Genomic DNA, 15,605 nt, shown 5'->3' with positions numbered 1-15,605 from the left:
AGGGTGATGTTTTATGAAAAGAATGGAGGCTTACAAAAGTCTGGCACCATTCTACAGTAGAAACAGACAGAGAGGGTTGCTATGGGTGTTTCTTTTTTCTGTCGCTGTGCTAAACATAGGTAATACCAAATGGAAAAACTAGTGTCCTTTGAAATACCCCTGACCTAGCCTGCTTCTGTCAACAAACACATGGACCTCCACAGCAGGCTAACATAAAGGTTACATTTTACCCTCATTACCTCCCTGCCCGGGGCTCCACAGCCTCACTGTGACCCTTTGAACCCCATACCACCTTCCCACTCAAAATAACAATGGCACAGGTAACTCAGGGTCCACCAGCTGGGACCAGCCCTTCCCAGCAGCCCATCTGTTACTGATAAAGCATTCAAAATCACAGCAGGGTAAATGACACTTGAGATAAGCTACGATAAAACAATGATAGATGTTACAGTGCATGGCAGTGCTTTCAGTTTATTCTCCCTTTTTCCAAAGGGAATCAGAAACGGGGGAGAAAAGATCTTTTAATACTTTGGAATGAACATAACTATTTCAATATGCACTACAGACACTAAAATCTCTAGGGTACTTAGGACTAAGAAAACGTACTGAAACTTACACGCCAGCAACTATATATTACCCTGTAACTCACAATTGACAGCCCACTGAAGTTAAGCAGGCGTGAGCCTGGTCAGTACCTGGATGAGAGACCTCCTGGGAAAAAAAGTTGCTGCTGGAAGAGGTGTTAGTGGGGCCAGCAGGGGCGCTCACCCTGTGGTCTGTGTCGGTCCTAATGCCCCAGGATAGTGATATGGACACTATATTGTAAAAAGGCGCCGTCCTTCAGATGAGACGAAAAACCAAGGTCCTGACTCTCCATGGTCATTAAAAATCCCATTGGTGTTTTTCCAAAAGAGTAGGGGTATAACCCTGGTGTCCTGGCCCTCGCCAATCATGGCCTCCTAATAATCCCCATCTATGAATTGGCTTCATCACTCTATTCTCCTCCCCACTAATAGCTGATGTGTGGTGAGTGGTCACACCGTCACATCATCCAGGTGGGGCTGCACACTGGTGGTGGTGGAGAGGAGTCCCTATTTTCTGTAAAGCGCTTTGAGTGGAGTGTCCTGAAAAGCTTTATAAGTATAAGGAATTATTATTATTATTATTATTATTATTATTATTATTATTATTATTATTATGACGATGATGATGATGATGATGATGATGATGATGATGATGATGATGATGATGATGATGATTCCACAACAGAGACATGAAGTGTAACAAATGGCTTTCTGCAGGGTTTTCAAGAATAGTTCTATCTTTTCCTGCTGCTTGCTGTTTCCAGCCTTTTCTGATGTTTACCATAAAAAAGTTGGCCCTGATAAGAAAAAGATACATCTCACTGCCCTGAATTCCACAAATCCCAAACCATCACTACATCACAACACTTGCATTGCCCGGAAAAGTGCCATTTAACAGATCTCAGGGCAGAGGTCAATGAAACTGGGGTGGTCTTCTACAGAAAGCACACATCTCCTCTTCACCACTGGCCCCTTGTGAAAAAACAGCTAAGCCAAAATCAAAATGCTCAATTCATTTTTTTTATTAAACACTGTAATATGCAAGGCACAGCATGTAAAAGTCACAATTCCCAACTGAGTATTCCAATGATCATTCGGATATTAAGTATCATAGGTCCACAGTATCATATTGACCAACAGTATTGCTTAAACTATTTTTTTTTCTTGTTGGCTAAGTTAAACAGATGTACTGTATTCAAAAATAATTTTTAGTCTTTAGGTATAAGCATAAGCTTGTGTAACACAAATTAAAATGTTAGATGTAGGATTTGCAGTCTCACTGAAACTCACATTCTTACATAATTGCACTTTATTCAGCTGTTACTTATACAACTATTCAAAACAGCTACTAAGAAATAATTTAAAATTGCTGAAAAATACAATAAATAAATCAAAGCTGGTATAAGAGGAATCAGAGGGCTACCAGTGGGTTAATATGAAACTCCTGACAATTAGCCATTCAACGAGCCGCCAGCTTAATTAATATCAGATGCACAAAGCAACAGTCTGATTTTATCTCATAATTCAAGTGTGCTATTAGATCCAGCTGGGCACAATTTGTTAGGGATTAAAAGCTCAAAAAATGCACTGTTTACTCTGTCACTCAGAAGCTTAGAAAAAATTAAAGTTATTTAAACTTAAATTTATTTTGGTTGAAGAAAGACTAAACTATCCACACATTTACAATCTGCTTGTTCTGATGAGAGTCGTGACTGAAATATGTATTATTAAACTACATAAAAAGAAAGCATACAGTTTCAATGAAATGTTATGGCCAAAAAAATTATACTTAAATGTTGTTATCCAGGCTTCTGATTGCAGAAAACTTACATAATAAATGAGCAGAAAACTACAATAAAAGCAGAGGCCTGCTTCTGCTGTTTGGAAAACAAAAAGGAACAGGCTGAAGAATTGGGATTGGGATTATTCTTTGGCTAGGTTATCTGTCATAATGTTAGTGTGAAAAATGAATACACAACAATACTTTCTGTCAAGTGATTAATGTACTCTTGTGAATCTCCTTCAGAACTTGTGCCAAGTATCCTGTCACATAAAACACATTGCAACAGGAGCCTCAGTCATGATACACTATCAGTATGTAAACACTATTTCCAGGCACTGTTAATGGCGGTTTCATTACTTGGCTTTATGGTTTTGATTTTAGCTGTATTATTACACCATAAGACTGGCAAATATTGAATTTAGTTAACTGACTTGTTTTCCTTTATTCTCTTTTGCCAGTGTTCTTCCTTCAGATTTAACCATTATTTGATAAAAAAATCTTAATTACATTTAAAAATTAATAAATAATTTAAATCATAAAAAATCTTAATTACATTTGTTCGAAGTGCTACATATGAATTTCTGACAGTGTAAGTGAGGTGTCAAGGGATTTCATCTATGGCCTGTGATAGTTTAAATACCATAGCAGGTGCCCCTGCTGTGCACTGCATACTACAACAAGTGAGCTGATGCCTAATGACAGGCAGCATTTTGTTCTCCAATTAGGAGCTATCCTTGTAAGATGAGGCTTGTGGAAACAAAACATTAGTTCCAGTGCACTCTTCTTAGAAGCCCAAGGTGTACAGTGAAAACTATACAAATGCTGCACAGAACTGAAAGGCAAAAGGATTAAACCTGATGTCTTACTAATTTTAGTGGAAAAGTGACAGTACAAGAGCTCCAGCTGTCTCTGCAGCACATTAACATAATTTCTGCAGAGCCTACGGTCAAACTATTTCAGGGATAAATCCTACTGCAATAATGACCAATTGGTCAGCTTCAAGCATTCTGTTCTAGTATCGGCTATAATTAATGTTTGCTTCATATTCAAGGGAGGGAAACTAAAAATACAGCCATATAATGACATCCTGCCTTAACTGGCCAACCTTGATTAGGCAATTGTGCTGCAAATCATACAACAGTCATTACATGGCTGGATGTGACCTGGCAGGTTGTGCCGTCAGCAGGAGCCAGAACAGCTGGAAGTGGAAAGTATAATTTCATCTTCTGACGCTGGAAACTATTTAGAGTCCAGCTATTAAATTTATTCAGCAGTTAAAACTGGTTTTAGCACAAAACCGTATTAATCAAGTAGAACCAAAGTTCTATTATACTGTAAAACAGTAACAAATTTGCAGAGCTAGTTCTATTTAAATTATATTTATTACTCATTTATGTTTGTTCTTGAATAGTGAATCAACATGAACTAATTTTCCTACATGCACTTTGTATTCTCTCTGAGTTTGATAGTGGGAAAACTGAGAATCATTAAGAATAAAAGAGTTTGTCTCCTCTGAGGTCTCTCTGTGTCATATTTACATCCTCTTATTGTATTCTCTATCCTGAAACAATACCGGCTCTCTGCAGTGTGTATAACATACAGTACATTGGAAACACCTTCTATTCATCACAGTGCAGCACTATAGGATGCAGTTCATCATTAATAGTCTATATGCTGCAACATTTGTGGTGCAAAGATATGAAAACCTTCTTCATACACCTTGTCACAAAACAAAGGTACCACACCAGAACAGTGAAGCTCCAGAATATATGAAGATTAATTTTACAAATAGTTTTTTTAATCAAACGTTGTGGCAAAAACAATTGCAAACATTTGCCAACATTTTTAAAAGAGAAAAAGGGTCATTTAGAATTTCATAAATGCTATTAAATTCATTAGGTATCTATTAGTTGCTTTCCAGCTGTTCAGTGTAGCAGCTGGCACCTAATGGAAAGCCACTGCAGAGTTTCTGTACTTTAGTGTCCATTTTAAAGTGGTCCGGGATGAAAAAGCACTTTACAAATGCATTAAATTATTATAATAGGTTTTATCCTTACAGATTTTCATATTATCAATGTTGTTAATAAAAAAAACAAATATACGTTATGCTGTATATTGTAACACATGCCACACATTTAACAACAAAAGGCGAACAAGCAAAAATTTTAAAATGCTTCTTTGAAAGGCTTCTGTGAAAAGGCAATGTTTCCTGATTTTCTTCATAACTAATTCCCTAAAAGACTTTTTTTTAGGAGATGGGTCTATTCAATGTGTTCAAAGGAATTAAAAGTAACAGTAACCTAACCTTTTGTTGTTAAACCCGGAGATAGTGCTTTCATGTTTTGTGTCATACATGAATATGAATAAGTGGACATTATGTATAATCAGGGCTGTACACCATGAAATAGCCTAAAAGAAACCTTGAACACTGATAGCGTTTGAAACAGTAGAAGCCCCTTCAACAAAACTGAATAAGACTATCTGATCCTTTTTTCCCCCAAGAACGCCATTCTTTGTAATTCTACGACAAGGGAAAGCAGACAGGCCTGGTATCACATCGCAGTTGCCTTTCTAACCCACCTCTCTGGAGTAAATATGTCTGGCAGCACCTTAAATCACAGGAAAGTAACGTTGTCCAAAATGCCAGGAATTGAAACAGAGCTACACTTGGGGGAATGCAGCATTTTCAGGATGCCCTTTCACCCTCTTTAACGAAAACAAGAGAAAGAAAAAAAAGGCTAAAACATGTAATTGTACTTCGAGCCGTATAGTAGCTGACATTTTCTCATGCTCCCTGGGAGTCATGAATGGTCTGTATTAATGTGCACTAGCTGACATATAGAGGGGACACTGTGTAGAAAAGTCAAAGGTCATCTCGAGGCTAAAATACGCAGCTGCAAAGATGGAACACATATACTGTAGAATAGGCAGCTAAACACATACTGGAGAAAAATTCGCCCAATTAAACTTTTGCGAAAGAACGGGACCTTTATTTGTTGTTGGTTTTTTTTATGGAAAACAGCCGCCGCCTAAGACCTTGATAACCATTCTCTTTTTTTCAGTTCACTGCAAGGCCAAAGAGTCTACAGAATGCAGACAATGATTGTTCCAGACACACCCAGCTAAGCATTGCTGGCACAATGGCAACATAAGAGGTCACTGAGTGAGCCAAGTATTAGGTGTATAAACCAGCACTCAGAATAAAATCTCACTTTAAATGTTTGGCTTTTCCTTCCACAGTAATCGATAAACTATTTTTCAAAGAAACAAAATGTTCAGGACTGTTATGGTGGTAGTTAAGACAAAGCTAAAGGTGAAAATATTTAATTTTAAAAAATTGTTATTTTATAAAAACTATAATTAATTTGTACAGCCCTCAGGCAGTGTATTGGCACCCAAGCCAATTTGACCCTTTAATATAAATTTGAAAGTGGTTGTCTCCACATCTGTTTTTATTTTGACTCTGGATATCCCACATGTTCTTGTACATACAGTACATGTCATAAAATATCTGCTTCCTCTTTGGAAATCAAACATAATTTGCCTGTTGAGTAAGGTGATTAAGTCTTATCATGGCAAACATTTCTTCAAAATAATATTACACAGAAATCTATCTAACTTGCTATTTTGGTATCAGATCTGAATACTTTTACCAAAACGTAGTGTCTGATTGACAGGAAAAGAATTCTTCCATGGCTGAGCATTCAAACACCAAACTTGAACCCCAAAACAATTTTCCATTAACGCACATCTTCCTTTTGCCTTCAAAATCATACTTGGGAACCCCAGTGACCAACGCCTGCCAGTAAACTATCTCCAAAAGAAATAAAGTTTGAAATAGTGTTCAACAAGAAATCCTTGAAAATGCCTTTCACTGTACCCCTGTAAATTACACATGTATTTAATCAAAAGGGAAGAGAATCACAGTCATTATGAAAAACACAAATACATTATATCTAGAAAGGAAAGACCTGTCAGGTTCCTGATAGCACCACTGTGATTTAATTTAGATTTTCTTTGACTTTATTTTTGATTTCTAGTTTGGAAACCTTAAGATAACTACTCAGGGAATACTTTATTTTTGCCTGAGACAAACTTTCTCAAGGAACTCATACTGTCTTTTAAATTCTTTATAGTGTAAAGTTATTTGCAAGATACCGATAGTCACTATAGCAAGGCTTCAACTATTTATATTTATAGAGTAGTTATTATTTTGCCAGCTTTGACAAGAATCCAAAAGAGAGGAATCAAATAAAAACTCCATGGTATTGATACTAAATAAAAAATATGAAACAAAAAATATCTAATTCCCCCAGAGCTCCTGACGTGGATATACAGTAGCTAAATTTGGAAAAATGCCTTTCTTAACCGTGTGACCAGACAACAATACAGTTTTCCATACACAGCAATGGGTAGCATTTACATTCTTCAATTAAGATTTATGATTTTCATCCTAGGAGTACATAAAAAATCCCTCATCCAGCTGAGAGTCAACCTATTTTTTGCCTTTTACAACCAAAAGTGTCACAGATATTCTGTATGCCTGGTAAGGTGAAAGTATGCAAGCTAGTTTTATTTAATTGTTTTTTTTAACCCTTTAAAATGGTTTATAGCTTTTCACAAACATATTAAGAATTTCAAGCCATTTATGAGGATCCATGTTTAAGTCTTTAGGAAAAAAGGGAATACATTTTTTTCCCAAGTATCCATTTTCAAGACAATCTAAAAAAGATTTGGATTTTGTTACAGCACTTGTTTTATGTTTCAACCTGTCACACATCATCTTTTCTTGTGATACAATATAAACTTTGTGCATACACACTGGGCTTCACTTGTAGAACAAATTTAATTTCAATGTCTAATCCTCAACGTAGGACTAATGTTGTTAGGACTATGGACTATGAAAATATGAACTTGTAATTGGGAATGATACCCGGCAATTGTAAAACTTCATACATACTGTTAACAAGGCTTTTACAAATACACGGAAACTAGGCTTAGGTAAACAGTAATTAAGATAACATATTAAGGAATACAGCAAAAATAAATCAGACTGCTTCTCTAAAATCAGTACAAAGTCTGAAACCAGCAGCCAAAGTGATCTTATTCTACTTGTGGGGATCACAATAAATATTTACGAAAAACGTGAGAACTTGGTAGACAATGTTTAATTTGACTGACAGGTCCTCACAAGAGATTTAAAAAAAACATTACACTAGTACCTTTACCTACTACAGTACCTCATAAATCAGGCCATCAAACTCACTAAAGGAGTCAATACAGATTGAAAAGTAAGAAAAACAATCAAGAGCGTGACGGAATGAAAAATGGTGCCAAGCTGTTTAAACAAAAAGCAAGGCTGGCTACCAACAGCTGACAAAGTTTACCTCCTCTGCAAAGTTGGAAAATAAAGTCCAAGAAGCTTTCTTCTTGGTTCTAATCTAATCTCTAAAATACTAAGGGGAGGACGGGGGTGACCTGATATCAGTCATTACCAGCACTATACAACACAAATATTTGTAGTTTCTGGTTTATTGAATCTCAACATACAAAGAAAAAACTGTGGATTTCCAGATATGGCAGAAAACCAATGTAGATTACAGCATCATTTTCAATCAGCTTTCTCTGTATCAGATATTTCACGGGACGGAAATGGCTTAAAGTTGAGAACCAGAATCTTGCTGCATGTTTAATCATTTCAAAATAACTTTACAGCTTTTATACAGTGATTTGAAAACATGCTTTAATTCAAAATAGGAATTAGCTTCCCCATGATAAATATGGACATGAAATAAAACTGCACAGAAACCTAAATGTCACTTGGCCATCTCCACAAGAGGAAAAAGGATAAAGGATAACAAGAGGATCCCAATTGCCAAGAAGAGATACTCCGTGATGATGGTAAAATGGCACCTAGCTCCTTTTATCAAGATTTGTTTTTTCCATTTTATGGGTTACTAACAACATTTTTGCTGCTTATAGGTATTAAAAACTATAAACTCTTGTCCAGACATTTTTTGAGGTATTTAAATGTTAGCTATAACTGCAGGGAAATTTGCATGACAACTGCAATAACCATGCACAACAAAGCTGGTCATTCTTCATATTTTCACGCTAAATGAAAATCCAGTTATTAGCAACCACTACACATCTACTGTACTTCAAGTCAGAACAAGAAGTAGCTCTCTGTACAAGCTCTCAGAGCACAAACCACCCTAGAGTAGTTCTCTTTTGAAATAAGTGCACATCTTTTAAAAGTAAAACAGATCCCCCTTTCCTGCCCTAATATAAATAACTGTTTCTCGAGATAGAACAGCTTTCTCCCATCCAATCCAACCTTAAATTAGATGAAAGAATATGGATCATTGAAAGTTAATATTGTAATATAAACTGTATGTAATGGTTAATGGTTATTAACTGAAAAATAATTTTAAACCTGAAACTGCACACCACTGTTACTTCTGATCAGCTTCTACTAAATGGTACAATTTTGTCAAAGGGAACTAGTATTGCATACAAATATGAACAATAAGGGAGTGCTTTAGGGGCTCATCTGATAAAGGCACTTGGCCTAGCATAGGATGAGCTCTGTGATCACGGGTTCGAGCTGCGATGTTCAGAATTCCCCAATCGTCAATGCACAAATAGCTGTGCTCCACCAATGGCAGGATGGGATTGGTTGGCCTTCAATCTCAGCGATACTGAACCCTGCAGCCTCCCGTGAATCTCCTCCGACTGGTGCTAACCAACCTCTGGTACAAGGCTGTGGTGATGTTTACGTGTAAAAAGACAAACAGCATGAATGTGGGTGGCTCGGTGGAGTCTGCCTACACTTCTTCATTCTCCCCTGTGTGCAGTTACAGGGCTCATAGTGGATAACCAAGATGTGAAAATATAAAATTACACAATCATACAACTACAACTGAAAATCTACAATCGTCTAGTCCAGATTGGTGTGAGGAAAACAAAAAAAATGTAAATAAAAAAAAAATTAACACTTTATCAAGAGAACCCACTGTATAGGCCTCAGATAATTATGACAAAGAACTCGACAGCTGCATAGATAACCTGTACTAAAGAAGATGATTTTCAGCTATTAAATCACCCATTAGTCATTTGCTATACAGTGCTCACACTGGAAGTGCTTAGCAGTCAAAAGCCAGTGCATTACCTCTCCCATACAACAAAGGACGTTTTGATATTTCGCCAGGTGTGGGTAGCAAATGCATTGGTGATGCGTTTCAATTTTTGGAATGCTATTATGTAATGTTAGAAAAGATCCAAAGTTCAAAACTGATCATTACGCTAAAATTATTAATTTCATACGAGCTAATCACTATTTACATTACAATTAAAAACTAAAAAAAGGAAAAGAAATGAGCTTTTTTCCAAAAATACAGATCCCAATTAATTCAATTATCAATCTAAACGGCAATAATTCCCCTAATCATCAATTATGAGTTTTAAGTGAAATCTGCATTCAATGCTTTATAAATATTTGCAACTCATGAAATGAAACAGCTGAAAAATAATCCTTATTTGGCAAAAACGGTTCCTATTTTATGTTCTTGTGCAAGCTACGATATCAGATTTTCTTTTTTTCTTTTTGTTTCTTTTGTTCTTTCTTCTAAACATCAACTCCATCACACCCCTAACAAATTCTCAATCAGCTGGCAACAAAGAGCCCCTGTTTCTTTACAGAAACATTTTGTTATGGGAAAGGTTTAAGTGCTAATCATGCTCTTAGTTTACCTCTCCATGCCTGACGGGTTTAATGACTCCCCTTGCAACTCCCATTCTGAATATCGTCTCTGTAGCCTGGAAAAAAAGAAAGTAAATTACCACAGAGCTTGGTAAATTAACATTTTTGAAAAAGTGTTTATTTCAAGGAGACTCTGGAGGACGAAGCACATTTGCTAAAGAGAGGATTAACATTTAAATCCACAGCTCTGCGAACTCAATGGTTTTCTTGAACTAGTGTCTTTCCAGTTACTTGTGACACTTCACTTAATCTTTTAATTCGTATTACACAGCATGACAAAGGTAGTCATGTTTCAATCACCGTGAGCCTTTAATGTGAGAGGATTTTGGAAGGTGGGTAACAATTGGAATCGTGGAGAACAGCCTTATAAATTCAAATAATTAATTGGTTTCGAGCAATAATTGGTCATCTAAAATAACTACAACTTGTAACAGAAAGCAAATTTAGAACTTAATATTTGTACATATTTGTCATCGTACAGACCAAATACGTGTGTGAAACACCACAATGCCTACATATCTCGTATTAAAATGGTAAATTACCTTTATTCAGCCCATTAGGAACACCAGTTTTATACCCCAGGAAAAGATGGGCTGTCATTGTACAAGTAACAGTTGACAACAACTGTTGTCATAAAGCCATAAACATGTCAATATTGATCAGAATAAACTAAATTCCACTATTTCCTTCATAGGCTGTGACAGTCTGCAAGATTTAAATGGTTCTTGCATTATCCTTGAAAGCCATTCCAGAGCTGACAAGGGAATATTTTAATATGTCTGCATTTTATGCTGAACTGTCTGTCTATAAAGAGGAGGAATTCCTAATTCTGTAGCCACCAACAGTTCAAACATCGATGACTCATGTCAGTCCCGTCTGACTGAATTAAATGTGTGCAGGAATGTGCTGAGATAAAAAAGGTTTGCTAAACATCAGCTCCACAGGAAACAAATTAATTAATTGTTCCTACAGTATCTGGAATATGAAAGGACTGATTGCAGATATCAAGCCTCAAAACAAGAGTGAATAAAGATGAATTTAAAATACTTTCCACATATAATCCATCTAGATATTGCAATACAAGGATGAAAATTCAATTAGTGCACACATGAGCATGTTAGAAACCTTTGTTTCTTATGTAATTCAGGTGGTCTTAGTGCTTGCTACAACACTTCTTATTCTGTCAGTTATAAGAATTGTACATAAATAACATCAACAAGTGTACTGAACATATCAATGTTACATTCCAAAATAAAATATCACATGATCACTACCTAGTGAATACTGTTGTGCGCAGGTACGTGTGTTATGTGGATGTCTATAATTTAAGATTCAGTTAAGACATACTTCAGGCATTCAAAAGCAGAACAAATAAAAACAAGCACTGACACAGATTAATCTTCTAATATACCGAGACTGGACCACAGAAGTACAACTTTATATATTGTGACATAATACTGGTCTTATGTCACAATTTATAAGGTTGTACTTGTGTGGGAACTTTATGGAAACTATATGCATGTATATTGACATCATATTTCCTGTAACAGCAAATTCCTGCCAAAAAAATTCAAGCCTTTTCATAAAACAATATTATATTTCCAAGAAATATAAGGTGGCAAACAATTGGAGCAAAGCTAAAGGATGCCACAAATGCAGCCAAAAAAGCCCACTGAGATACAATCTCTGCCATAAGAGAACTGCAGGGTTCCACACAGGCCTGAGGCTAACTGCTCTCTCTAAATAGCATTAATTTGTTCTTGTTAAGCAGCCAAAACACTAACAGAGTTTAGAAGCACTAAAATTGTTTCCACTAAGTGGGATTTTGTTTCTACTTTTAAATTGGACCAACACCAGATAACCCTACCATTGCATGCACTGAGTCAGAAAGATGTGAAAAATAATAATTGCTACTATAATAAGATGCTATTTTCTAGAGGAGGTGGGGCTGAGAAGTTGGTGTACATTTTCTTAAATGTGTTATACTATTTTCCAGTGTTGCAATCATACAAATATATTTCATCTTACGATATCTGTTTCTTCTGTATTATTAAGTCATATTTAAGTCATATTTTTCTCCCCTCTCAGCTCAAAGTCTGGTACCCCACAGCTTTATAGAGGCTATCGTTTACTTGTACTATACAGTACCGCAGTACCTTTGTTTCAAAGTAAAACCTTCAAAGCTGGTATCATGTGAACAGAAGTCTAACTGGAGAATGCAGCATGCTAAATCTAGAAACAACCATGGCAACTTTGAGATCCACTTCTCTTCCACAATCTGATGAAAAAGGGGAAGAAGAACACCACGCAACCTTTTGTGTCCCTTATAATTAAGTTCTTTCATCGTTCTTCCCACCAGCATTTTAAGGATGTTTCAGCCAAATAAAGCTCTCTGTTAGTACAAGCTTCCTTTCTTTCTATTCAGAAGCACTGGTGTGTAACTTTCTTTTCTCCTCCACTGGCTAAGAGATCTTTTTAATACACTGGCACTTATATGTTCCCTACCACATGTCAAAGGCATTCAGATACAAGGCAGATTCACAGCCTGTGAAAGGACTTGTACCTTGGATTGTTTGATAGGAACTCCACTCTTGCTTGTTCAGTGTCACTAAGAAGATTAGTAACAACAAGCACAGCTTCCTTTCTAAAGAGACAACTAGGGGGCCACCTGCAGCCATTGACAACACAACAACAAAAAGGGCTAAGGGCCCCGTCAGCTTTAATAGGCCTGCCTAAGGAGGAGTAAAAAAAAAAAAGAAGAAAAAAATAGCTTGCTAATTAGGGAAGGAAATCTCCTTTTCTTTCAAATTGTTAATCTGGAACCAATAGTGTATACTATAAAAAAACAGCACAGTAATTCATTCTTAATTGTAGAACTGAGACCATTTCTAAGATCAATTCAGATCGAACTAAGATCAAGTTTGGAATTGATCTGCTTGCAAGTAAACAACAATCTAATATAAAGGTACTCACATCCACAATAATTGGTAAAATTTCTCCAAACTTGAGAAAGATCATGGATCCTCAAAAATAGAAGTCGGTTAAAATAATTCCAGTCAGAACTTGTGTTGTGTACAATAAAGATGTTTTCCCTTAGGTCTATTGTATAGCATAATGAGTTTTTAACACTTAAAATAACTATTTTGTGACTTACATACAACAGGTTACGCGTGTTCAGCAGACTTCATTATGCACAATAAAATGAAACATTTCCCTAACCAGTCCCACTATGGGGTAGCTGTGAGGTATTAGCATTCACTGCACAATGAAAAGGAGCAGGAATATTCCACCTCACTCTTAGATTTATGATCTGTCATGCGTTTTATTGCCTGCACAGCACAGAAACCTGTTTGTTATCAATGGGGAGGTAACACATAAAATAAGGCAATGTATCGTGAAAAACAAGTCCGGAAAGCGGTCATTTAGTAAGGGACATGTCCCCAATGACACACTTCACTGCAAGTGCTGGATTTAAGATTTTCCCAAAAGTGATTAAACAGAGGAAACTAGTCAGACAGCGGACCTAAGTACACTTCTGGGTAAAATGTCAAGCCATTCTCTGGCAGACACCTCTATTAACTCCATCAATTCCATGTTAGCAGTGCTTTCTCATTTGTACTCCAAGCTTCAGGAGCTGCAGAGCCAAGTTCCTGCTGCAAACTAGCCAGTTTTCTTTCCAAGGGGTCCAACCTTAATATGAACTGGCCTCTTTCTGCATTCAGAAGGATGAAATTTAATAAAAGTGAAAGATGACAAAGCAAGCAAAATTGTAACTTGCATGCAGAAATAAACTGCTTTAATCAAGATGGCTGTCTGTTTGATATTTGCTCAGACACACCGTTTTAAAAATAAATTAAATTCTTATTTTGCATACTTACACTTGTATGATAAATTTATTCACATGTAAGGCAAATGCAGATTCAAGTAAAGAAAACTTCTAAAAACACTTCTAAATTTACAGAAAGAATGCTACTCCATGAACATTCACTTGCGTTTTCACTGCCCATGCTTTGAAGGGTATACAACAACTTAGAACAAGATTATACAAATCAGGAGTAACAAATTTAAAACCACTTTATTATAAAGTATATACAGGAGACCCTCATTTTATGCAAAATATTTGTATGCAAATTTGTGAAAAAATAAATTAAAAACTCAAATAATGTAAGAACTTTCACAAATTCAAATCTGGCACAGCACACACCTGAGCTACACTTTGAGAACTAGCTTCAGAGTCTATAGCACACATATCATGTGGCATCACTGTCAATATGGCTCATAAACTGATAAGTACGAAAGGAAAGATACATGTACTGTATGAAGGGGAAAGGCATGTCAAGAAAAGCCTGACTTAAGCAAAGATTTTGAACACGTTTAAGGCTTTGGATGATGGTGACCAGTTTGGCACATACTGTATGCATAGCAAGAATGAATCTTCAAGTCATGCCATCAGAGACAGAGCGAAGGCTATTCGTGAGAGCCAGGCATCTGTGTTCCCTGCATTTTATTATTACTACATTTTATTTGATCTATGTTGAATACTGTACAGTACTGTATTTGCTGTATTACCACTTTCATAATACTTTAAAACACACAGCTACACATACTAATACAGTTACAATTGATTTAGCTTGTTTAAGCCAGGGGAATAGGAGGCTCTGAAGGGGATGTTCTGATCTGGGGAATACATGCTATGACAGGTATCTAACTACTGCTTAAAACACAAGTCTACTGTATGTAAAAAATGAAGATCCAAAAAATGAAAATCAATGGCAACACCCAAGTTTAAAAATGGAAACCAAAATTAAAATTGACTGCATTTGATAAAAAAGACTTTAAAGTAACATACTATTAAGATATACACTAATTTAATTAGCCTCTTTAACTGCATTAATAAGGGTATACAATTCCATCCAAATTCTGTGACACAAGTAGTTTAAATTTGCCAACTACTGCATACAGTATACATAGGCAGTTTTCATCAGACTTTTTAGAATAAGTAATAAGAAACAGAATGTCTGGATGCCTTCTTTAAGCTGCTGAAGTCGGTTTCATTTTTATGTTGCCTGCATAGTGTCTAGACTTTCTAACTTTTAGTCTCTCTTGAGTTATACGGTCCCTAATGAGAGATATTTTCATTTATCTATAGTGGTTACAAACAGCCCATTAACTGGTAATTTGCTAGTAAATGCCACTGCTAATAATGTGCTCTTGCATTCAATAGTATCAAGGTCATATCAAACAAACCACAGACAGGAAATTGTTCTACAACAAATACACACTGTGCGTTAGTTTGTAAATAGAATGAATAAGGACCAAATTCAGCAGCAATGAATGCCTAGATTAATTCAATATTATCAATGCCTATGCTGAAACTTAAAAATGAAATAAAATCTGATTCTTGCCTTTTGTAAACCAAAATGGGATATGAAGTAGATTAACACCTTGTCACTTTTTCATGTCAAACACTACTTTT

At 36.0% G+C, this 15,605-nt stretch overlaps 1 protein-coding gene across 1 annotated transcript in view; it reads right to left on the bottom strand.

Annotated features, from left to right (window-relative positions):
• tmem135 (transmembrane protein 135) overlaps nt 1-15,605 on the bottom strand; it is a 79,368-nt gene that overhangs the window by 38,476 nt on the left and 25,287 nt on the right. The window contains exon 5 of the mRNA XM_006628116.3: nt 10,120-10,185. Within this exon, the coding sequence (XP_006628179.1) occupies nt 10,120-10,185 (66 nt within the window). The remainder of the gene's footprint in view (nt 1-10,119; nt 10,186-15,605) is intronic.

The sequence above is a fragment of the Lepisosteus oculatus genome, chromosome 5 (genome assembly GCF_040954835.1).
Source record: "Lepisosteus oculatus isolate fLepOcu1 chromosome 5, fLepOcu1.hap2, whole genome shotgun sequence".
Classification (NCBI taxonomy): Eukaryota; Metazoa; Chordata; class Actinopteri; order Semionotiformes; family Lepisosteidae; genus Lepisosteus; species Lepisosteus oculatus.
This window is presented reverse-complemented; position numbering and strand designations above follow the sequence as displayed.